Source organism: Aspergillus luchuensis, chromosome 5 (genome assembly GCF_016861625.1).
Source record: "Aspergillus luchuensis IFO 4308 DNA, chromosome 5, nearly complete sequence".
Lineage (NCBI taxonomy): Eukaryota > Fungi > Ascomycota > Eurotiomycetes > Eurotiales > Aspergillaceae > Aspergillus > Aspergillus luchuensis.
The window spans coordinates 5002374-5024493 of NC_054853.1; the positions used below are offsets into that span (position 1 = coordinate 5002374).

At 50.5% G+C, this 22120-nt stretch overlaps 10 protein-coding genes and 2 non-coding genes across 12 annotated transcripts; 6 read left to right on the top strand and 6 right to left on the bottom strand.

Moving 5' to 3' along the window:
- Window positions 1-273: 273 nt before the first annotated feature.
- AKAW2_51634A (uncharacterized protein) lies at window positions 274-831 on the bottom strand (the record flags this gene model as incomplete). The annotated part of the gene is made up of 1 exon (XM_041691585.1): window positions 274-831. One exon carries the CDS (start codon window positions 829-831, stop codon window positions 274-276), a length of 558 nt encoding a protein of 185 aa, XP_041545055.1.
- A 551-nt stretch (window positions 832-1382) lies between these two features.
- On the top strand, window positions 1383-2010 carry AKAW2_51635S (CENP-S family protein; the record flags this gene model as incomplete). Its single annotated transcript, XM_041691586.1, has 4 exons — window positions 1383-1415; window positions 1471-1594; window positions 1716-1749; window positions 1893-2010. 4 exons carry the CDS (start codon window positions 1383-1385, stop codon window positions 2008-2010), a joined length of 309 nt encoding a protein of 102 aa, XP_041545056.1.
- An 838-nt stretch (window positions 2011-2848) lies between these two features.
- On the top strand, window positions 2849-4198 carry AKAW2_51636S (uncharacterized protein; the record flags this gene model as incomplete). Its single annotated transcript, XM_041691587.1, has 5 exons — window positions 2849-2995; window positions 3051-3084; window positions 3138-3386; window positions 3450-4016; window positions 4071-4198. 5 exons carry the CDS (start codon window positions 2849-2851, stop codon window positions 4196-4198), a joined length of 1125 nt encoding a protein of 374 aa, XP_041545057.1.
- Window positions 4199-4690: 492 nt separating this feature from the next.
- AKAW2_t50019S lies at window positions 4691-4764 on the top strand. Its single transcript has one exon. It is a non-coding gene; the product is annotated as a tRNA-Ile (tRNA).
- A 1445-nt stretch (window positions 4765-6209) lies between these two features.
- Window positions 6210-6283, bottom strand: AKAW2_t50020A. The gene has a single exon. It is a non-coding gene; the product is annotated as a tRNA-Ile (tRNA).
- Window positions 6284-7103: 820 nt separating this feature from the next.
- Window positions 7104-8723, bottom strand: AKAW2_51637A (uncharacterized protein; the record flags this gene model as incomplete). Its single annotated transcript, XM_041691588.1, has 1 exon — window positions 7104-8723. One exon carries the CDS (start codon window positions 8721-8723, stop codon window positions 7104-7106), a length of 1620 nt encoding a protein of 539 aa, XP_041545058.1.
- Window positions 8724-9111: 388 nt separating this feature from the next.
- On the top strand, window positions 9112-10104 carry AKAW2_51638S (phytanoyl-CoA dioxygenase family protein; the record flags this gene model as incomplete). The annotated part of the gene is made up of 1 exon (XM_041691589.1): window positions 9112-10104. The coding sequence occupies one exon, from the start codon at window positions 9112-9114 to the stop codon at window positions 10102-10104; it is 993 nt and encodes a 330-aa protein (XP_041545059.1).
- A 500-nt stretch (window positions 10105-10604) lies between these two features.
- AKAW2_51639S (uncharacterized protein) lies at window positions 10605-11819 on the top strand (the record flags this gene model as incomplete). The annotated part of the gene is made up of 1 exon (XM_041691591.1): window positions 10605-11819. The coding sequence occupies one exon, from the start codon at window positions 10605-10607 to the stop codon at window positions 11817-11819; it is 1215 nt and encodes a 404-aa protein (XP_041545060.1).
- Window positions 11820-12436: 617 nt separating this feature from the next.
- AKAW2_51640A (carboxylesterase/lipase family protein) lies at window positions 12437-14113 on the bottom strand (the record flags this gene model as incomplete). The annotated part of the gene is made up of 1 exon (XM_041691592.1): window positions 12437-14113. One exon carries the CDS (start codon window positions 14111-14113, stop codon window positions 12437-12439), a length of 1677 nt encoding a protein of 558 aa, XP_041545061.1.
- Window positions 14114-14967: 854 nt separating this feature from the next.
- AKAW2_51641A (uncharacterized protein) lies at window positions 14968-16948 on the bottom strand (the record flags this gene model as incomplete). Its single annotated transcript, XM_041691593.1, has 3 exons — window positions 14968-16185; window positions 16234-16564; window positions 16623-16948. The coding sequence occupies 3 exons, from the start codon at window positions 16946-16948 to the stop codon at window positions 14968-14970; spliced, it is 1875 nt and encodes a 624-aa protein (XP_041545062.1).
- Window positions 16949-18310: 1362 nt separating this feature from the next.
- Window positions 18311-19919, top strand: AKAW2_51642S (flavin-containing monooxygenase; the record flags this gene model as incomplete). Its single annotated transcript, XM_041691594.1, has 2 exons — window positions 18311-18598; window positions 18654-19919. 2 exons carry the CDS (start codon window positions 18311-18313, stop codon window positions 19917-19919), a joined length of 1554 nt encoding a protein of 517 aa, XP_041545063.1.
- A 561-nt stretch (window positions 19920-20480) lies between these two features.
- On the bottom strand, window positions 20481-22061 carry AKAW2_51643A (uncharacterized protein; the record flags this gene model as incomplete). The annotated part of the gene is made up of 1 exon (XM_041691595.1): window positions 20481-22061. One exon carries the CDS (start codon window positions 22059-22061, stop codon window positions 20481-20483), a length of 1581 nt encoding a protein of 526 aa, XP_041545064.1.
- Window positions 22062-22120: the final 59 nt, after the last annotated feature.

Sequence of the window (22120 nt, forward strand, 5' to 3'; positions counted from 1 at the left end):
TACGCATGTTGACCAGTGCAGAAAATTAACATTGACTCTATCGTAGCCCACTACAATTCTACAGTCGTTCAGGATCCATAATATCTGCGTTATAAATTAAGAGGCAGCGCAGAAAGGCCACCTTGATGCTTTATCTTATTACATATGTTATAACACCACCCGTCTTTATGATACATCATCAGAAAGACCCCAATCTCCAAAGTATATGTTTCCCATCCAAAATCATATTATCGAATACAAGGGAGAGAAAAGAAGATGGTCAAAAGACACGACCTACTCCTTCTTACTAGCGGCCTTGTCATCCTCCGACTCACTCCAATCCAGCAGCTCCATAAGCTGCTCCTCAGAGAGATTGTGTGTCCGGCTCTCAGCCTCCTTCTCCAGGTTCTTCATGTACTTCTTCTGTCTCTTCCGAGCGTTCTTTCCCCACTCAGGGACGCCGCTCGCCGTCGCGAAGTCCTCTCCATCTTCAATCTCATCGTCTGTGTTCTCCACTTCTCCGAGGACTCGACCAGCTCCGGAGCCGCCACGAAGCTCATTAGCTGACATCTTCGCCTTCTTTCCATCTCTCTCGGCCTTTTCCTTCTCCAGCTGCTTCTTGCGGTCTCGGTCATGCATGAACTTGAAGAAACGCTCGATGTATGGCCGGATGAGAATGTAGCCAATCACAGACAGGATGACCTTCGTCCAGCGGTTGATGCTCACATCGGCGAAGGAGGCATAGAGGTTTCCGAAGAATCGGGTAAAGATGGTCTCAAAGAAGCTGTAGAGTTGACCGAAAAAGTCGTTGAGAGCGTCAGCGGCAACTTCGCCGGGATCGCGGGTTGCCATTTTGGAAGATATGTTTTGTTTTCAGGTCTGAAGTGACCGTGTGTCCGAATGCTGCTGGGTTGCGTAGAGGGGAAGTCGCCGGCTTTGGCCGGAAGATAGTGGATGTTTTGTGGGAAGCTTGGTCGTGGGGTTTTGGAGGCTCAGGAGGCAGGCTCGCGGCGGAGGTAGTGAGTTGATTGCAAGGCAATTGTTCTGCCTGACAGACCGACGCGATAAGAGTAAGGAGAAGTCCCTGGTTCGGTGAACAGGCGTGGAACTCAATGGACAGTAGAGAAGAATTCCGAATGTGGAAATGGGTCGTTCGGGTCTAGCGTCATTCCGCGTTCGGAGTTATGGATTCTCCGGGAGGGGCTGAGAAGCCAATCACAACTGATCTCGATTTGTATGTACGCTCAACGCGTCTTCTGGGACACGAGCATCGCGCGTCGAAGACTGCTGGATCCATCAACGATATATCCCATCCTGTCGCCACGGACACAAGCCTGTTTCGCAACATCTATCAATTTTGACATATATCAAGCTTCTCGTTTTTCCGATAGCCTCGATAGAGAATGGAGCAGAACGAAGAAGTCAATCTTGAAGAGGTAAGTATACATCATCCATAGCATACATGGCACACAGTAACAAATCGTCTTGCAGCGCTTGAAATCTGCTCTCTGGTTATCGGTTGGAAAGATCGTGGACGAAGAGACCATCAAGCTTGGTGTTAACGCCACCCCTCAGTTCATCGGAGCTTTGACTGAAATGGTCTGGGCCCAGATTGGTAGGTTCAATGTGTACACCACCAATTCGCAGACGATTCTTCATGCCGTTCATTCATTGCATGGTGGCTTTCGTCATGTATCGATCACTGTAACCTGTAGCTGACTAAGGATGATGAACAGAGACGGTCAGCCAGGATCTGGAGTCATTTGCTAAGTAAGCCAGATCCCTAGGCCTAAATTCACAAATAGCAGGGCCTGGTTACCTTGTTTTGATGTGGTCGTGACCTTCCAGGGGCGATCTGGATGAGGATATGCGTGACCTTGGTTCCGGGCTAACATTCGGCATTTCCTATTTAGGCATGCCGGGCGCTCAACAGTCAATGTCGCAGATGTGATGCTACTTGCACGCCGTAACGAAGGACTGGAGTCTATTCTACGAGCATTTGTTGAGCAACAGCGTGAAGAAGAAGCTTAATTGGTTGGGATAAATCCCCACGTCTGAGCTTTGCGCGGCTTCACGCAGCTTTGCGACTAAAGTGTGGCAGCGGGAGCAGATAAGGCGGCTGCCCATCGCTACCATCCAAAATTGCCGCTACCTTAATTCTAGAAGCCTGCGCGCAGTGCTGCTGATCTCTTTAGACTGACAGGTGCTGGACTCCAATGATAGAACGATCTGGTTGCCCCGTTTCGTGTGACAGCTGCGGGACTGGATATTACTCAGTGTCATGTGTCGGATTCCCGGAGATATGACGCCACTGCCTAGCACCCCACAAAGTGAAGAATCGAGCTTCACTCCCCAGACGCCATCTCAAGCCACCCCGTTCTGATTCTTGGCCGCTTGCAGTTGGGCCACTTCTCAGCCAAATACTTGAACCTGAATTAGCGCCACTCAGTTCCAGCAAATCACAAGCTGCTAGTTGGAGCACTATTTTTATACGCAGGCCAATAGCTTGGCGTCGCGCAGGAGAATGCAACATCATGGATGTTGTAATGGTTATTAAAGGAACGAGATGCGAATGAACCAATCAAACTCGACGGTTAATTCATACATCATGATCTGTCAAACCTAATTCAGACGAGCAGCTTATAGTACGATAGATCTATGATCTCGGGTGATCATGATCAACGTCATAAAAACGTCTAGGATGCTGTTCGCCTTATCTACTCTACCACAGTTAGCTCTCCATATATATGATAATTGAAGATTTCGACTTCCCCAGGTTATACACTACTAGTACTGTATTTCTACCAGATGACTACAGAGTATACAATTTTCACTGTTATCGAGGACACCAGAATTTGCGTCTGCAAAAATGTTGAACACTGCAACCGACTCTGTCAACACTTATCGAACAACCCTTAAAACCACGCCTGTCATGAAGGCAGCGCGCTTCCACGGTCGCGGCGACATCAGAGTTGAGGAAATTGAAGAACCCACATGCGGCAAAGGGCAAGTGAAGGTGCGCTTCATGCACATGGCAATTGCGATGTATGCGCTGACAGATTCACTCATAGATGCGACCATCATTTGTTGGAATATGTGGCAGTGGTAAGTTCGCGACCGATATCTGTGTCGAAGACCCCCAAACTTACTCTCAAAAGACATCCACGAATACTCCGGAGGCCCTGTTCTAGTTCCAGAAAAGCCTCACGCAATCACGGGAACCAGCCTGCCAGTAACACTCGGTCACGAGTTCAGCGGAGTCGTTGAAGAAGTCGGAGAAGATGTGACCCATATCTCACCGGGACAACGAGCGGTTGTGCGACCGACCATCTTCGATCGAGAATGCACGCCATGCAAGCAGGGCTATGAACACTGTTGCGAGAAGATTGGTTTCATCGGGCTCTCTGGTATGTACATATCCCTACAACATATGGTATACATGCAGGCCTACATACTGATTAGCTTGGTAGGCTACGGTGGTGGATTAGCGAAATATATCGTAGCACCCGCAGAACATTTCTATACGATTCCCGACAACGTATCCCTCGAGGCAGCAGCATTGGTCGAACCGTTGGCAGTAGCCTGGCACGCCGTGAACATATCGCCATTTAAGCCAAATGACAACGTCTTGGTGCTCGGGGGGGGACCTGTCGGTATTGGGATCATCCAGGTGCTTGAACTACAGGGAGCGAAGAACATCATGGTCGCGGAGTTGACGGAGAATAGGAAGCGGTTTGCTTCCAATTACGGCGCAACTCATATTCTGGATCCGCGAGAGGTGGACGTCGCTACAAAGGCACGCGAGTTGACCGATGGCGTGGGAGCAGATGTTGTTTTTGATACAGCTGGTGTGGAGGTGGCTTTGAACGGTGCCATCGCTGCATGTCGAACGCATGGAACAATAATAAACATTGCTGTGTGGGAGAAGCGGCCAGCTATCCGAGTCAACGAGTTGATGTATAGTGAAGTCAACTATACGGGGTCAGCACTGTACGATGAAAGCGCGTTTCGCGAAGTCATTCGGGCGCTTAGTTATGGTGAGTCCTGCGATGTCTTCGCTATTGAGGTTAACTTTTCTAATCGTGTTTTAGGGCAATTGAAACCCGAGCGAATGGTCACATCGAAGATCAAGCTGGATGATGTTGTGGAGAAGGGCTTCCAGGCTTTGGTGGACGATCGCGACTCTCATTGCAAGATATTGGTCGATGTGCAGGCTTAAGAGACTTTGAACCACGTATAATTCCTAATGTAACATCCCTTGATGATCCCTGTGTCCTATTGCTTAGATATTGTAGAAGACTTATTGCATTGTATTGCTGTAGAATTTGTAGAATGATACGGTCAATGCCTCGATATTCATCAGCGTAGTTTAACTATTTGGGCAACTAGTAGAGTACGCCAATACTGTACCTTTAAAGTCATGCCAGATAAATATACTACCGTTAGTGCACATGCCCACTGCAGAGCCATCCGCCCAAGCCTGACACCGATAGTAGGCAGTACTCTATGGTTCTTTACTAATCATTATCATGAGAAACAAAGTCTAGCCAGAGTCACCTGTTGATTACCTATAATCATGTATATCACACACCAGAGCCAGCGTACGTTTTGTGAGATGAGACGAGCCGATAGCACGCCTATCCGCAAATTAGCTGACCCCACCTTTACGTCAGCTTATTTAGCCAATGCAAAATGACCTTTTCAACAAGCGGGTCCCATAGCTCAGTTGGTTAGAGCGTGACGCTAATAACGTCAAAGTCGAGGGTTCGAGCCCCTCTGGGACCATCTTTTTGCATTTTAAATTGCATTATATATAATATATATCTTTTACCTTCTCTTTTTCTTTTTTCTTCTTTCCCCCCCGCCACCCCATACATACTTACATGACTAACGTCTTCGAACCGTGCTTCTTGAACATGCTGTTCATCGTCAATCCCCCAGACACCAAAACTAAAATCATGTTTGTGGTTTTCATTATTCTGGCGGCGGTTTAAAAGGACACTGATCAATCACAACAAAACTTCTCCAGTCGTTCACAGAGTGGCTTTGATTTTATTGAATGCAGGCCTGAACACCATATCTATGAGTGAGAGAGAAAATAGGTGAGAGGGGGTTGAGAAAAGAGATCCACACCTTCGTATTAGCCACCTATTGTATTGGTATGAGTTTTAATGAAACCTTTCGGGGTATATAAGCGCACCACATTGCAAAGGAACTACCAAATTGGGACATTTCAACGAGGAGAATGTCGCTGGAAAGTGAGTAATACTTGATTATGCTTCCACAGACTCTCATTTACGGTAATTTCTATGGCCTATTACATTAGTCAATCACTAGCCTCAGCAATATGGACGGTGTAAGGACAGCATTCGCCATGGTACCGTGCGGGGTTTGCACCGATAACAAATTCCAAGATGATGAGGCTGATGTTGGTGTTTGCTACTCGGTTGCTATTGATATGTATTGTATTGCCATGGCTGAGGAATATTGGTCATTGACAGTTAGTTAGTGGCTAGACCATCACCGAAAACAGTTGGAGCACGGAGACACTGTCTACGGACCTATGAAGTCAGGTGAAAGATTCGCTACCCCCGCCATCTAGTACGTAAATGAGACGACCAAAATAATTACTACTCCTGTTGATAAGGTATATTTCCAAAAGGTGCCGAACACTCATTACCTTAATCCCATTCCAGCCCCGGAGTGGGAGACCGAGGCCTACTAGTTTTATTTCTATCTGCCTGTTGTCCAAAGCTGGGCTGGCTGCATGAGTTGCTAGGACATGTAATTGAGAACGGAATGGCCAATTTCGCAGTATCGTAGAACGTTCCACACTACCATCCCATGTACTAACTAGTATAGTGACCGGTTGTAAATGGAATTCGAAGTCTCGAGTTCCCAGCTCAATAAGGTTTATCTTCAACCACCAAGAAGCTAGATTCTTCCCTTGATATTCCCGTGTAAAGAAGGGCTACATATATATGTATATGCTTTTAGGGCCCATAGAGATTGATAGATATCGATTGTGGCCAAATGTAGGTAGCATCGAACTGAATGTTGAATCGTAGTGGGTCATGACTCGGGTTAGCACCACGCAGGTACACTCCCAAGAAAATCAATTTATTGCTTTACCTGCACCTATTGGTCAGTTAGTAGTAAGTCAATCAATTGAATAACATGATGAGAAAGACATATATATATATTCAACATGAAAAAATTGCAAAAAGAGATGGTCCCAGAGGGGCTCGAACCCTCGACTTTGACGTTATTAGCGTCACGCTCTAACCAACTGAGCTATGGGACCCGCTTGTTGAATGAGTGGAAAAGTTAGTGCTACATAAGCCAATATTACACTTACACTCCAAAAGCTGCATATGATAGAACAAGACAACAGTTACTATACTAGTCTAGTAATCACCCGCCTTCCTTGTCAATGTAAGAAGCAGGGTGCTCATCGACAGACCAAGGGGGTCTAACGCATACAGATAGACGATTACTAAAGTCACATTGAATCCCATATAAACAGTCCTTATCAAGCAAGTACAGTATGTCTAGACGACTGGTCATCTTCAACCAATATCCTTTTAATGTTCACTCTCCATTTGCTTTCCTTAGTAGTAGGGGCGTCAGCTAGACGCGTAGCTAACAGCAAGCAGTAGGCGTTCATTATTCCTTATATCTAGACTTGGCTGATGGTCAGTGGTAGTCCTATTTCACATCCTGACTGTTGACGGACAGACAGGCTCCCGTGCTCTAGCTGTGCCGAGCTCTCATTCTCTACACAAGATGCCACACCGTTGGATGAAGCGGAAACCCCAAAAAGGAACAGGAAAATGAAGCTCGTTTCTAACCGTGCGGCATATGAGGCACTTGTGCAGCACTTGGATCTAGATAGCTGCTGCTTCTCTACCTGAAGTTGACGAGTTCGAGGAAGAAATTAGACCAAGGTCTCTAAGAAAAAGCTAGAATAATTAACCCAACTATAATACTTCACTAAAGCTGGCCATTTAACCACAGAACCAAGAGTAAAATAGCTTTTCCACATTCTCACCAAATCCTAATATCCACATATTTCAGACGCTTGCCTCCTGATTGTATGTTCTTAGCTTCTATTGGACAACAAGCTAAGCCTCTGGTGCTACTTGCTGTGTCTCTGTAAACTGGTACTTGCTAAACTGACGCGTGGGTAGCTTCTGCTGGAACATGAAATCCAGCTCCTCAAATGTTCGACCTTTAGTCTCCGGCAGGAAGAAGTAGCACCAGAGTGTATCCAAGACTCCGATTCCAGCGAATAGGAATCCCAGCTTGCCGCCCCAGTTGGCACCAGTAGTGTCCATTGCATAGGGAATGGCGACAGCAAATATGACAGACCATATCACCACAGTGACATTGGACAGGGCTATAGTGACACCTCTCAGATTAACGGCAGACACCTCGGACATAACGGTGAAGCACAGTGGTCCCACCGACATGTCGTAGACGAGGTTGCATATCACCATTAGGGCGGACATGGCCCACACAGGTCCCGAATTGTGCTGGGGCACAACGGCCAGAATCCCGACGAGAAGTAGGAGCAAGGCGATTACGGTAGAGCCCCACAGGTAGATGGTGCGCCGACCGGCGTATGAGATGAGAACATAGGAGGCTAGTGTCCCAACGAAGCCCATGCATGTCAGCCCCACATTCATTGAGAAAGCATCCGACGTATCTAGACCAGCATTCTCGAAAAAGTAAACGGCATAATTTATGAACAAGATATTACCACAGAGGGCTTGAATATTGAAAGCCTGACAGGATATAATAGTGCGCCGTAGATTTGTACCGCGAAAGCAGTCGAGAATGCTGGCCTTAGTCCTGGAGCTCTCTTCTAAGCGGAGAGTCTCTTCTATATGAGCGAGGTATGCGTCCACGTCAACTTCGGATGTCGTCAAACGCTGGATAGATTTTCGCGCTTGCTCTGGTCGACCCTTCTTGCAGAGCCAGTAAGGAGGAGTCGGACAGAAGTATATGAGCGAAAGGATGAAGACAGGCAGAGCCCATTGTGAAGCGAACGGGATCTTATAAGCCCACTTACTATCCATCGTGCTGGTCCCCTTGAGTAGTCCCGATGCCACTAGTTGACCAATGACATAGGACAGGTTTATGACGGCAGCGAGGACACCGCGAGCTGCAACGGGAGCAACTTCACTAACATAGGCATTGGCGAGGACAGGGTAAACACCTGTAATAAATCCGTTAAGTAGCTCGCCAACGAAGAGAAGAGCTGGGCCTTCGCTGAAGAACTGAAAGAAGATGGACCCGATCGAGCCGATTGAAGCTGCAGCGAGGGTCATGCGCGGGCCGTATTTGTCGTAGGCAATGCCTGCCACCAGCGAGCCAGGCACACTGCCCACGTATGATGCATAATTGAAGGCAGACAGCCAAGAGGGAGCAACCGCATATTGCCCGTCCACCAATCTGCCATATGTGCGAACAAACGGGGTCAGCCCCACCAGACTTCCAATCAAGGCGCCATCAAAGCCACACAGAATGACTGCTAGGTTGACGAAGCAAGACCATAGCAGGGCTGGACGGTAGAACTGGCACGCCTTCCAGAACCCGAGACTGTGCTCGAATCTGGTATGGGCCAGGGATTTTTCTGCATCATTGGTTCGTTCAGCCCCAGTCTCTTCAACGTTACTAGGTAATTGTTTGACAATTTCATCCGGAACCCCCGACTTCTTTTTATTCCCCTCTAGAGACATTATTGGTTAGATTGAATGATACAACAAAGGGAGCAAAGGGCAATATTTCGCTTAGAAAGTCAATCACACACCTTCTGGACGCAAGCCCCTACTTTATAGTTGAGTCTTGCCTTTGTTTATCGGTTTGCTATATCTTGACTTCACAGACCTGCAGGGTCCAAGACCTGTGAGGAGCAGCAGCACGGCAGATAACGAGTCAAGTGCCAACTGGGGTCCTCCTGACTATCAGAATGAAGAAGGATGAAGGAAGAAAGGAAGGTCCAAGCAGCCGACGGTAAACCTCAGGCCAGCGATTGGTCGGGTCACCTGCCGCCACCACCGGCCATTCCCAACTGGGAAGGCGTATCACTTTAGTCGGGAGGAGTTGCTTATCAGTGCGCTCATCCAAATGTATCTTTGCTCTGCAAACTATATAGGTGACCCCTCTCGCTTCTGGGAGCAGTGCAGTAAATGTTATAGTCTAATCCCCGGTCTTTTTCTCAGTTTCCTTACTACGATTTTAACTGAAAACGCAACCATGGTAGCCCCGCAGCTAGTCCAAATTACACTTTCGGACGAGGAACGGGCTACCAAAAAGCTCTCTTCTCATAACCTCCAAGCGGCTCTTGAAGGCCTTCATCGAGATGGCGTTTGTGTTATCACCAACGGCGTTGACCCTGCCCATCTCGACAAACTGAACGAGCGCATGGTCCCTGAGGCCAAGACTCTATATGCCAATCCGCAAACCCACCGCAACTTTGGCTCCCGCACAGGAAATATCCAGCAAGAGCCAGTCGTCGACCCGAACTACATGTTTGAGGATGTCATTGCAAACCCCTGGGCAACTGCTATCACCGAATGCATGCTGGGGCCAAACCCACACCTACGTTTCTATAGCGCCAACACGGCCTTCAAAGCCGAGGACCGACAACCGGTGCATGTCGACGTGCACTTTGACTTTCCCAAGATCCCGTTTGGACTGTGTATCAATGTAAATCTGGTGGCAACCTCCCCGGAGAATGGCGCCACCGAGCTCTGGCCTGGTAGCCACCGGGACGCCGATCCTCGAGACAGTGACGACACGGGTGTGATCCCGGAGATCGTTGAGGCTCGCCGCAGGATTTCTCCCCCAGTGCAGCCATCTCTACCGAAGGGAGCTATCATTATTCGGGACTTCCGGCTGTGGCATGCAGGCATGCCGAACCGCACAGATGACCCGCGTGTTATGCTCGTGACGATTCATTTCCCGGCGTGGTACCGTTCAGACTTGAAGGTCATACTACCTCGGAGCTTACAAGGAAAGGTGGACTGGGGCCATTTGGTACCGTGCGTTGAGTGGGTGGATGAGAACTATGACTATCTGAAAGGTCGGCATGACCATGATTTTACACTGCAGCCATAGAAAGCAGAGGCGTTCACCTGGTATCGAATCAAGTCAACTCGGCAGTACAAATAGTAAATGAGCCGAATAGTATATATTTGTGACAATATCGTTCCATAAAAAGGATGGAAGATAGTTAAGTAGCAGACATGACTGACTTGGACAGGTAGAGTATCTACAATCATGTGAAAATGGAAAAGATGAACACCAGATGACATAGAAAGAGATACAGGGGGTCCTTATAGAGGAAGAGTATGTGCAACCCAACCGGGGTTATTGCCTGAGGCCTCCAAGTTTGTTCGGCTGGGCTCCGATTGGACAATATCGAAGTCATTCTCCACACAGCAATGGCAGCCAATCAGGCCTGTTCCAGATTGCCGCGCGGGTTGCCTAGAGCGGGTGATCTCAGCGAGGCTGCCCCATCTTATATTACCAGACAAGCCACCTCTGTCATCTCCCATCGAGGTACGAACCGATTAGTATCAGGCAACACTTCTAGAAAGAAAAAAAAAGCGTCGACAATGGCGCGCGCGCTGGCAGAAGACGACGCTATCCCCAACGGCTGGCGGACTCGCCAACCAGGCTGGACCATCTGGCTGCTTATATCAATAATCCGAGTCTCACTAGTATCTCTACTTCTTGGCATCTACTACATAATACCCTCTTTCAGACAAAGTCCGACATGGACATATCGCCAAGCATTCACCACCCGTCTCACAAAGCTAGCCATGACCATCATCCGCGAACTCGGCTACGCGCAGTCCCTGAGCCTAGAGTCAGGCAAGCTGGGCGACCGATGGGTCCTCATGAACCCAGCCCCGGAAGACTCGTATCGCGGTGCTTTCACAAGCGACACCATCAAACCTGAAACCATCGGCGGGACATGGTATCCCTCTCCTCCACCTAAGGACTTGCTAGCAATCATCGACATCAAGGATGATGATCAAGAGCAAGAAACAGATGACGAGAAGAGCCTCGTCATCCTATCATTCCACGGCAGCGCATTTCTCTGGCTAACTGGCAGGCCCGATGACTCCGGCTTCACAGCCGACCTACTCAACGAGAAGCTGGGTACAGGTACCCGGTCGCTGTGGGTGCAGTACCGGCTAGCGGGTGGTAACAATCCAACCCCTTACCCGGGGCCCATGCAAGACGCCATGACCTCATATCTCTACCTTGTTCGAGAACTGAACATCTCGCCGTCCCGCATCGTGCTCGTCGGCGACTCATCCGGAGCTACTATGGTCATGGCTCTATTGCGCCACCTCGCCTCGTTTCAGCAGGAGAGCGGCCATGAGCTTGCAGAGCTGCCGCCGCCTCGGGCGTGCCTTCTGTTCTCACCCTCGGTTGAGTACAGCTTCGAGGGTGACTCGCAGGCTGTCAACGCCCACCGGAATCAACGGACTGACTACTGTGATGGGGAGATGGCCGCGTGGGGTGCGCGTGCGTTTGCCCCGCCGGAGTCAGTGCGTCTGGATGATCCGTACCTGTCGCCGGCGCTGCATCCCTTTGCGACGCCTGTTCCGATCTTCGCACAAGTTGGGGGTGCGGAGATGCTGTGTGATAGTGTCAGGGGGTTTGCGGATGCGATGCGGGCTGTCCCGGGCAATAATGTCGAATACCTGGAAATGCCAGGCTTGCCGCATGATATCTATATGATGGGACATATTCTTGGGTGGCAGGAGGAGCAGGAGGAGATGATAGAGGCAGCTGCGCGGTTTGTTCGTGGTGTCTAGCTTTTCTCTCATTTTCGAGTTTCGTTCTACACTTCAGTTCTCGTTTATTCGAATGTCTTACCTCTGAAGGTGATCTTGATACCCTGGTATGTCTAGCTTTTGGTGTCTCGAAATGGCGATGTTTTCGTTTAATCTTATTTACCCTACATCCCTTCTTACTTTCCTTTCTATTCTGGTATCTGAATTAGATTAGCATCTAATGCCCAGTTTGTATGGCGTAGCACATTGGCAATGTGTATATGTTCAGCATGACCAGATGTCCTACCTACTTTTAGTATATTATCCCTTCGAAACTCAATATGAATAAGTTGGTCTTCTACTTAGTAGACGTGTCAAGCAAAAATTTATTTTGGAATCAGCACTGAAGTCTTTACTATACACAAGCGCAGTAACAGCATGGCTAAATGTTAAAATGAATCGTGATACGCGATGCCACTGTTTATAAGTAATTAGTTAACAAAGTAAGGTACCAATGAGGTAAGTAATAGCTATACACTAGTAAACGAGTGTAAGAACTTGACAAATATCTATAATACATCACATGCCTCAGGCACGATGACAAACAGGAAAGTGAACAGACGATTTCTGTAGGAAAGTGATAAGATACACCCACCCGTCTACCACTCAGGCATGGTAGCAAACCAGCTCTTGATAAACTCGATACGCTCCTCGCTATCGGAAATAGGGCCGGCACCCCAAGAGTCACCCAACCACATGGTCTGCTCGGACTCGGTGCTGGGCGGGAAATGAGGGAGTCCATCGCCGTTCGGGTTACCAGTACGGATAAAATTAGCCCAGTAGTTGGACATGTACTCCTCAACGACATAGTCATAGGGGTACCAAGTGACATTGGAGTAGTCGGAGTAAGGGATGTTGTTGAAGGTGTACCAGAGTTCCGAGCCGTGGTAGGCGCCCTCGTCGCGGTTCTCAGCCGGGGAGCGAGTGAAGTAGTAAGTGTAGACAGGGCTCTTGGCACCACCCTTGGCCCAATCGAGAGCCCACTGCCAGGTACCGATACGGCTCATGTCGCGGTAGAGGGCGTTCGAGTTGTTGTTGGCCTGGGAGGTGGAATCGCCGGGGTAGAGCTTGAAGAATTCTTCCGAGAAGTTTTGGAAGACCTCCAGGTAGAGGGTATTGTAGGTGGAGGCAGTGAGACCGGGGTCAGTCTCGGCGCCAGACTCGTCCTTGTTGTTTCCGGTGAGGATAGGCACGTCTGCGTGGGCATTGAGAAGGAGGGATTGGGTGTAGTCGTGGGGGAAGACGTAGCCGTCGATGTTGGGACGCCACATGGGGGGTTCCATGAAGAAGGCAGAAGCGTTCGCGAACTGGGTACCTTCGAAGATGGTATCGCTGAGAGAGTCGTATTCGAGCAGGGTTTCCATGGAGACGGAGGTGCGCAGTTCTTGAATGGAGGTGACGTTCAGCTCCTTGAGGAACTCGACACCCTGGGCTTCGGCGGCCACCTTGGTGCGGTGGCTGGTGGCAGCACTGCCGGTCATAGGGTCATGAGGACCACGAGCACCGCTCTCAGAGATGACACCGGCAATGAGGCCCTTGGTTAACGGGCTCCACATGCTATCCAAGGCGCTGGCCGAGCCGGCAGACTGACCGCCAACAGTAATCTGGCTGGCATTGCCACCGAAGTTGGCGATGTTCTCGTGAACCCAGCGTAGGGCGGCTTGCTGGTCAAGGATACCGTAGTTTCCAGAGCTGTTGTGACCGGATTCGGCGGACAGTTCGGGGTGGGCGAGGTAGCCGAAGGGGCCCAACCGGTAGTTGATGGTGACGACGATGATATCTTTGGCGGCGAGACCAGTGCCATCGTAGGTCAGGACGTCACCGGAACCACCCTCGAAGCGACCGCCGTAGATCCAAAAGTACACCGGCAGGTTCTTAGAGGTGATGTCAGAGGTGTCGTTGTAGTTAGGGGTCCAGATGTTCAAATAAAGGCAGTCTTCGCTAGTGCTTTTCTTTCCGCTACTAAAGATGCCCGCAGCGCTGTAGGACTGGGCGCATTGAGGGCCAAATTCGGTTGCATTCAGGACGCCAGACCAGGGCTGGGGTGACTGGGGCTCCTTCCAGCGGTTTTCACCAGTCGGGGCAGCGGCAAACGGAATACCTTTGTAGACAACGGCGGTGTCACCACCACGAAAGGGGGAGTATGTGCCCCGCACATATCCCAAAGTGGTGTTCACAACAGGAAGGTCAGGGCCGGCTGATCTTGTCTGAATAGCTGCAGACGCAGCCAGGGGCACAGTGGCAGCCAGGCCGGCCAAAGTTGAAAGAGCGCGCATGGGGAAGATCGTGCAGCCAGATGATGAAGAGAAAAGAGTAAATGCTGTGGATTATTGTTCTGAAAGTGTGATGAAGTGGCAAAGTGACTGGGAAAGGTTCCCTTTTTATAAAGAAGGCTTTCAAGGTATACGCAAGCTCATAATTGCAAGTCCGAGATTTTATAAGGAGGGACTGTTTGCACCGAGGGCGGCCACCCGGGAATTGAAGCCTGTTGGTATTGCTATGCCTGTTTGATTCGGACCGAGCCTCAGAGCTATACCAATTTCTATCGGACCAATGTATCTGGTTACGTCCGGTATGATCCTTACAAAAACTGCATTGACAATTGTAAGAAGGACCAGAAGCCGTGAAGTGGACTTGATGTTGGTCCTGCAGGCCCAAATAAGCTTATTTTGAATCTACCCCGGTCATTTCGTGGATAAGCGCTCGCCACCTGTTCTGAAACTCTTCAGTAATCCTTCAGAATTCTGTCACAATCGCCGCTATGCCGTTTGGGGACTGTAAGGTCACGGTCGAGAGACCCTGCTCCACAAGCTTGGAGTCCAGAATCATTAATCCGAGCCAAATATCCACAAAAGCCGGCAGTGTCGGAGTTTAGTCCTCGGCTCTTGAATTATGACCGAGATCTCGGGCCCGACTCCGAGCTTGGAGGTCGATCATCCTCCAAAGCAGATATCTCGACCGCCCGGTCGGCCTGAATGACTTGATGCGGATGTTCCATCGTTCAGGCACATCAGGTACCAGATGTTGGCTTATTATTCACATAGTTGTTTTGTGTTTGTATCCTGGTATTCGTTGCTATGTACAATAGATCATCCATTGGGCTGTGCCTCCACATGGGTAGCTAATGTCGTTACTGTACTCCGACAGGTCTCGCTCCGGACAGATTGACAACACGTCCACCTCCGGCTGTCCGAGGTGGTGCCACCGCTGGCGGTTGGACCCATCCCGGAACGTTGTCGTCTTCTTGTTCCCGAGCCAGGATTGTCTGCCAAACATTGGGAAAGCCAGTCGGTATGGCACCACGGAGACGCGCACCGGGAATCGCCAGACGAGGATTCTTGTGAGTCAGGAATCCACGCATCAGACCCTGGGTGAGAAGGGAGGCCAGGATGGACTCAAGCTCGCGCATCATGAGAGTAGGTCTGCCTGAGTCCTGCTCGCCGTCGGCTCGACTCGCGTACGGGTCAAGCTCATATTGCTGGTAATCTATAGAGGGCTGTCCATCAACAAGACTGCCCGGTGGGTTCATCTGCCACTGTCCCTGCGCATCGAAATATCCGTCCGGTGCCAGATAGTCCCCATATTTCTCAATAAGGCCTGGACTTGCGACTGCCTCTTGTGCGTCCAACTCGCCAAGCCCCTCGAAATCCCAATCCGTTGTTTTGTGTATGATCTGGGACCCGAACAGATTTTGACCCGCTTGGGAATCTGGTTCGGCTTTGGGGGCGAAGAATCCTATTGAGCTTTGGGCCGACTGGGCATGCTGAGATTGAATCCACCGGACCGCCGCATCCAACTTGTTGAGATAGAGGTATGGTGGGGGTCCACGTTGAGAAGGGCCAAGTGAAGGATCGCCGTGGAAACCGGCGTGGATAAAGACCTTTCGTGCAAGTGACCGCCAGACAAGGATTTCGCATCTGTTGCGTAGGGCAAGAAGGATGCCTTTCCGAGCGAACCATTCTGTTTCAGGGGAGCCAATTGCAAGATGCTCGCGGAACGCTATATAATCGCCCCGAGCAATCAGCCGACAAATCGGCACGAATCTGTCTACCAGCCCTTCGGCCTCAGGACGCTGCAATAACTGTAATGAGGGGAAGCGTCCTAGTATTATATTACAAGGAATGAGGTAGGTCAGGATGACTCTTTTCTGATTCGTCGCCTGACGGTGGCATTGATCGTAAGAAGCTTGAAGGGCAATCTGGGCGGGGTAGAAGAGGTTGTTGGAGAACAGGTAACGTCCGAGGTAGTATAGATAGGTGACGCGCTGCGAAGCTGGGAAGTGTTTCAGAGGAGGGGATTGTGCGCTGATACTCGCAAACATTTGCTCTGCGTTTCGGAGTTTGCCGCACTGGCCCATGTTAGTCCATTTATCACACTGAAGAATACCCAGTCATACCTGGAAAAGCAGCTTGAGGCAAAGGTTTGCCATCAAGTAGATCCCTATCCTCTTCCCTTCTGGCTTTCCGTGGATACCTGGCGTACCACTTCTGTCCGTTAAACACTTAATGAATGCTTCCCGAACAACATTTGCAGATTTCTCCACTAGCGTCACCTTCTCCGTAGCTTCTTCTTGATTCGACCGACCTTCGAGTCGCAGCAGGTGGGCAATTAAGTCTGGACGTCGGTCGAGGCCCATGGCCAGCTTTGCGAGGACTTTCGAGAGGTACAGAACGGTGGGGAGGACTATGACACCCATGTGGCTGTCACCTAATGCCAGTACACATTGGCTGAATGGCACAGTCGCGGGTCAGCAATAGTGCCAGCAACGAGTTGTGTGATACCTACTTCAACAGCCCCTTGAGAAGATCGTATGTTTCGAGCAAATTGTCCAGGTTGACATCGCGTAGAAAGGTAAAGTAAAGCTTCATAAAGGTAGGGAAGGCGGTCCACGGGGCGCCTTTGGTTTTTGGAACGAGGGTTTCACATCGTCGCAATAGCTCTGCCTCTTTAGGACCGGCCGGATAATGTTGCCGCAATTCCTCCACCATTTGTCGATAAATATCGGGCAGGGGAGGCTCGAGCTGCAAGTAATCTTGAAGTTGGCGTCCATCTCGAGCTTTGACCAGGTCAGCAATACTGGCAAAGAAACGGTCCAGAGTCGGCGTCGCCATTTTTGGTGGAGGTATGGAGGGACGAAAGCTATCGAAGGCTGTCCGTGACGGATTGCGGGGAGTCGGGCAGAGCGGTCAACGATTGGCGCACATGGTGGAATGCTGAAGGCGTACCGAGTCCCCGCGGGAGTAACAGGGCGGACGTCTGGCGTGTCGAGCGAGAGAGACGGGGAGGTCAAACGGGTGGAGGCTTGTTGGAGAAAAGGCAACAATCATGGAAATCGATGAAGCCGAAGTCTGGGAGCTCCCACCGCCCGCTAGACCCAATCGGGTAATTCCCGTGCCTGCGCCTGTTGGGGTCATTCTCTCTCTTCCCTTTTCAACTTCATCCTCGCGTGCTCGAGAAAGAATTGTTTCTACTGCTTGCAGTATTGCAGATTGGGCTATTATAAACAATCACTTACCAGGAAATGCTAACAATCTGCACTATGGACAAGCTATTGCTATGGATGGGCAGACTAGTCCGTTCGGCGTCAGCACCGTGAAGCTCGGAGTGCATCTACCACTCACCTGCCTTCAATCATTTACTGGGATATGGAATGTGATTGGGACTGAGATTTCCTGCAACGGAATAACTACTGAATGTACAAAGATCCCCAGTTGCTCCGAGACTCTCATGCGCTCGCGATCAAGGATGCATAGGCAATGCAACAAGCACCGAAGAACTACACTCGCAGGAGCTCAATCAGGTGCCAGACGTCAGAATTGACTACCATAGCTCATTTATGTCGCACATGAAGATGAGAATGGTGTTACGCATGGTTTTTTCCGACTGGCTTGAAGCTGCGGCTCGGAAACATCCAGATGGACTGCCAGCAGGGCAGCGCAGAACGGCATAAACTTTCATGTGATGGTCGCTGGATCCGCTGCTCGGAGCCCAGGCATTATTCTATGCCTTAAGGAGCACCAAAATCTATCTTGTCTTGATTTGAGAGTACAAAACGAAGGGGTCTGGCCGCCCTCCCCGTGCGGATGCCGGCCGGCTTGAAAACAAGTCGTATACCCAGTAGGACTCGTGCGACCCATTGATCAGCGCGCCTCTCAACCCAAGCAATGGCAAATATCTAAGAACGTGATTGTTATTGACTCGCTGAAAATACCTCCAATGCAGGCCGTTCAGGGTCGTGATGAATGAAACATGGAATTGGCTCTGGCCCGCCTTCACATGCTCCGATCCACCCTCTACGTCATTGCCATCATCATCATTATCGCTTCCGTCCGGTTTCCGCTGCCCTAGAAAAGCACCCCTCCCCGTTCCTGTTCTTCTACCATAAACGTCCCAATCTTTTATTTTTACAGTGACCTATTTCCATTGACTACAGTATCTTTGCACTAACCTCACTCGCTCAGACAATCGCTACTATGGCGGAATCAGAGTCCGCTTTCTCCTTGTCGGCCTTTATCCGCAACCCCCTCCTCCAGTCTTTCACCATATGCTACATGCTCTTCCAGAACCTGCTCAACTGGATCTTTGCACCTAATCCCCCAAAGCCATCCTCGATTGCCAATGGCGTCCCGAAAAAGCGAGTGGCTGTAATTGGAGCCGGTCTCACTGGAGTATCCGCAGCCGCGCATTGTGTAGGCCATGGCTTCGATGTGGAGATCTTTGAAGCGAGATCGAAAGACAAGGGGTTGGGAGGTATCTGGAGTGTAAGTCACGGCCATGATAAAGCCTCTTTTGGATGCCCTTACTGATTGCACACAGCGAGTGAACTCTACCTCTTCCCTGCAGATCCACAGCATCATGTACCGCTTCCATCCTTCAGTGCAGTACGACACAGCCTATCCCACCCAAGCAGAGATCAAAGAACAGATCGTCGACCTCTGGAAGCGATATGGCCTGCAGAAACACACAACGTTCAACACCCCAGTGACTTCCGTCAAGCAAACCAAAAACGGCCGATGGATCATCAACAACGAGGAAGAAAAATACGGCCGCTTCGACGGCATCATCGCATCCGTTGGCGTCTGCGGTGATCCGAAAATGCCAACAATGCCAGACCAGGAACGCTTCAAGGGTGAAATCTACCACTCCTCCGAACTCGACGGGAAACAAGTCGAAGGCAAAAGGGTCCTCATTGTTGGCGGCGGTGCCAGCGCCATCGAGGCCCTCGAGTTCGCCGTGAAGTCCAAAGCTGCCCAAATCGACGTGCTCTCCCGCTCCGACAAATGGATCATTCCCCGAAACGTCTTCGTCCAATCCCTTCTAGCCATGAACATCCTCGGACAAGAAACCTCCCTCTCATGGATCCCCGAATCCCTCCTCCGCAAATTCTTCTACCGAGACCTCTCCGACATCGCCCCCTCGGGCGGCCTCTTCACCCAAACCCCGATGGCCAACTCTGAACTCTTCGAACAAATCCGCGACGGCAAAGCCCGCTGGCTTCGCGGCGACATCGTCACCCTGGAAGAGGACGGCGTGCGCTTCAACTTCCGCGGCAATGGCGTCCCCAAAGGCGGACCCGGCCACGAAGACCTCGTCCCCGGCGACGTAATCATCCTCGCTACAGGCTTCAAACGCCCCTCCCTGTCCTTCCTCCCCAACGACGCCTTCGAAGAACCCTACTCCCCTCCAAGCTGGTACCTCCAAGTCTTCCCACCCAAATACCCCAGCATCTGCGCCAACAACAGCACCTACGTCAACGCCATCGGCACCGTCGGAAACATGCACATTGGCATCTACACCAGATTTCTCCTGATGTTCTTGACGGACCCGCTGTCCCGTCCGACGGAAGGTCGCATGAGGACTTGGATCGACTTCACCCGGTTCATGAAGAAGTTGTCGCCTGTTGGCGCGTTCGACTTCTTCACGTACACTGAGCTCTTGTATTGGTTCGTGTTTTGTATCCTGGTTAACCCCTTCCGGTGGAAGTGGGCGCCGTTCGTCTTGTTTGGGGTTGGGTGGACGCTGCCGTTGGAGGTCGTCAAGCAGGAGGAGAGTTTCCGGAAGGAGTTGAGACGGCAGCATTAGCGATGAGAAGGAGAGAAAATATGTCTGGTGTGGTAGAGCTGTAGTGGAGAAAAGGTTGCCTGGGATCTCTTTAATGAACTTTTGGGAATAAAGCCTTTTGGATATGGTGTTGGGGGATAGTGGATCCGTGATGATGACAATGATGATTGAATATTACACCTAGCTATGTGATGTATTATGACTTGCATGCAGTAATAGTGCATCAAATATGATTTATGATCAAATTAACTACAATGTAGTATAGGAATTACCAGCTTAGATAAGGTCACGTATAGCACCTAGAGCGAGAGATAGTGTTACCAGTTGGGCAGGCAGTAAGTAGTAGACATATTACGACTGAAGACTGATTGATCAGCCGCAGAGCGACATAATCAAAACTTCCTGTGGAAGGTCCTGTATTACAAGTGCGTAACTCTACTGCTACGCTTCTTCCATAGTACACCAAAACCTACTTCATAAATGCTATTTCATATATCTCTATCGCTTCAGATATATCCAAAAGAGTCTATGCTTCCCCAAATCCAAAACAAAGACATCCACCTACCTATATAGCACCAACATCTACTTCCCCTTCTTCAACAAATACTCACCTCCCCACCACGCCCGATACACCCCATACAACCCACTCACCGGCCACACATTCCACATCACATTCCCAACCCACTGTCCCCATCCCATCCCAGCTTGCCTTTCCTTCTCCGTAGCAGAAGGATTCAAATCCACTCTCACCTTCTCATACAGATTCTTCAAGTAGCCCGCATGGTACTTCTCCCGGAGGGCATCATACCGCTTCTGATCGTATATGTCCCAGAACTCGTCCTCCGTATAATACGCGCACGCGTACAGCCATTTCTTGCCGCCCAGGTCGCGGACTTTGTGCTCGAGACGGCGATTTTGGGCGATGAATTGGGCGCCGCGGTAGGGGGAGGGCGCCCAGAGGCCGAAGTTGAGGAGGTATTCATCTTCCTCCTTCTCTGCTGATGAGGAAGAGGGATGGGAGGGTTTTCCGCGGCCGATGATTTGGGGGTTACTTGTGCTGGTCTTGTCAGTGACTTTGAGAGGACAGAGCCAGATTGGGTATGCGCCAAAGTTCTCTGGCTCGTCGAGCCACGTGACGAAGGTGTCTGCAGAGGAGTATGGAACGGCTACGTCTTGAATGATGTATTGATTGGAGTGTCCGCTGGCGTGCAAGGCGTGGTACATGACGCGCGTGTGCATGAAGTAGTCGAGGAGGTAGCGGGTAATGCGATTGAAGGGTGTTATAAAGTATTTGTAGGCGTAGCGGCCGGTCCAGAAGGCACCACGGTCGTAGCGGAAGAGGTAGTCAGGAAGGGGCACGAGCTCGGTCGTTGGTTCTACGGGGGCTGAAGATGGGGGCGTTACACGCCCGGAGCGTTGAGCATGGAGATAGAACCAGGGATCGTGGGGACGGGTGAAGTGTTGAACCTTATATCTCTGTGTCTTGTCGTCTTTCGAGAGAGAACCATCGCTCAGTCGCCCCGCGCATACCACTACATGGTCCTTGGCGAAGACTATGCCGTCCAGATAATCAACATCGGGGTCCTGGGTCTTCTCATGAAATATCTGCCGCGCATCGCTAATGCTACGAGCCGGAATATAGGACAATTCGACAAACGACTTAGCGTCGCGACATTGGATCTCCAGCATGGTGATCACGCCCATGGTACCGAACGCGGAAGCTGCGGCATTGAACAATTCCGCATTTTCGGTACGGGAGGCCGTACGAATCTCCCCATTACCAAGAATTATCTCAATGCGAGTCACTGTGGCATCGAAGAAGCCGTGTCGGAAGGAACTGCTCTCGCCGGAGGTGCCGGAGAAACCCCCGCCTGCGGTGATGCCGGGAAACTCCATGACGACCAGTGGGACGAGGTTATAGGCGAGCGTAGCATTCAGGAGAGCATCCATTGGGACGTTGGGCTCCACCTGGATGGTTTTGGCAGCATGATCAACGGAGAGGACATTGGTAAGGTGAGCGGTACTGAGAGTATTGGTAGGGGTGAGACTGGCATTGCGGGTGGAATTGGTGCTGCCGTGGTATATGCGGAAGGGAGTGCGGGTTTCGTGAAAGCGGGCGATTTGGGCGCGGAGAGGATTGATGCGATCGGCGTGGGTGGCCATTGTGAAGAGGAGGGAGGTGGGATGGAAGGGCAGGAGGGAAGAATGGCGGGACTCGAGGT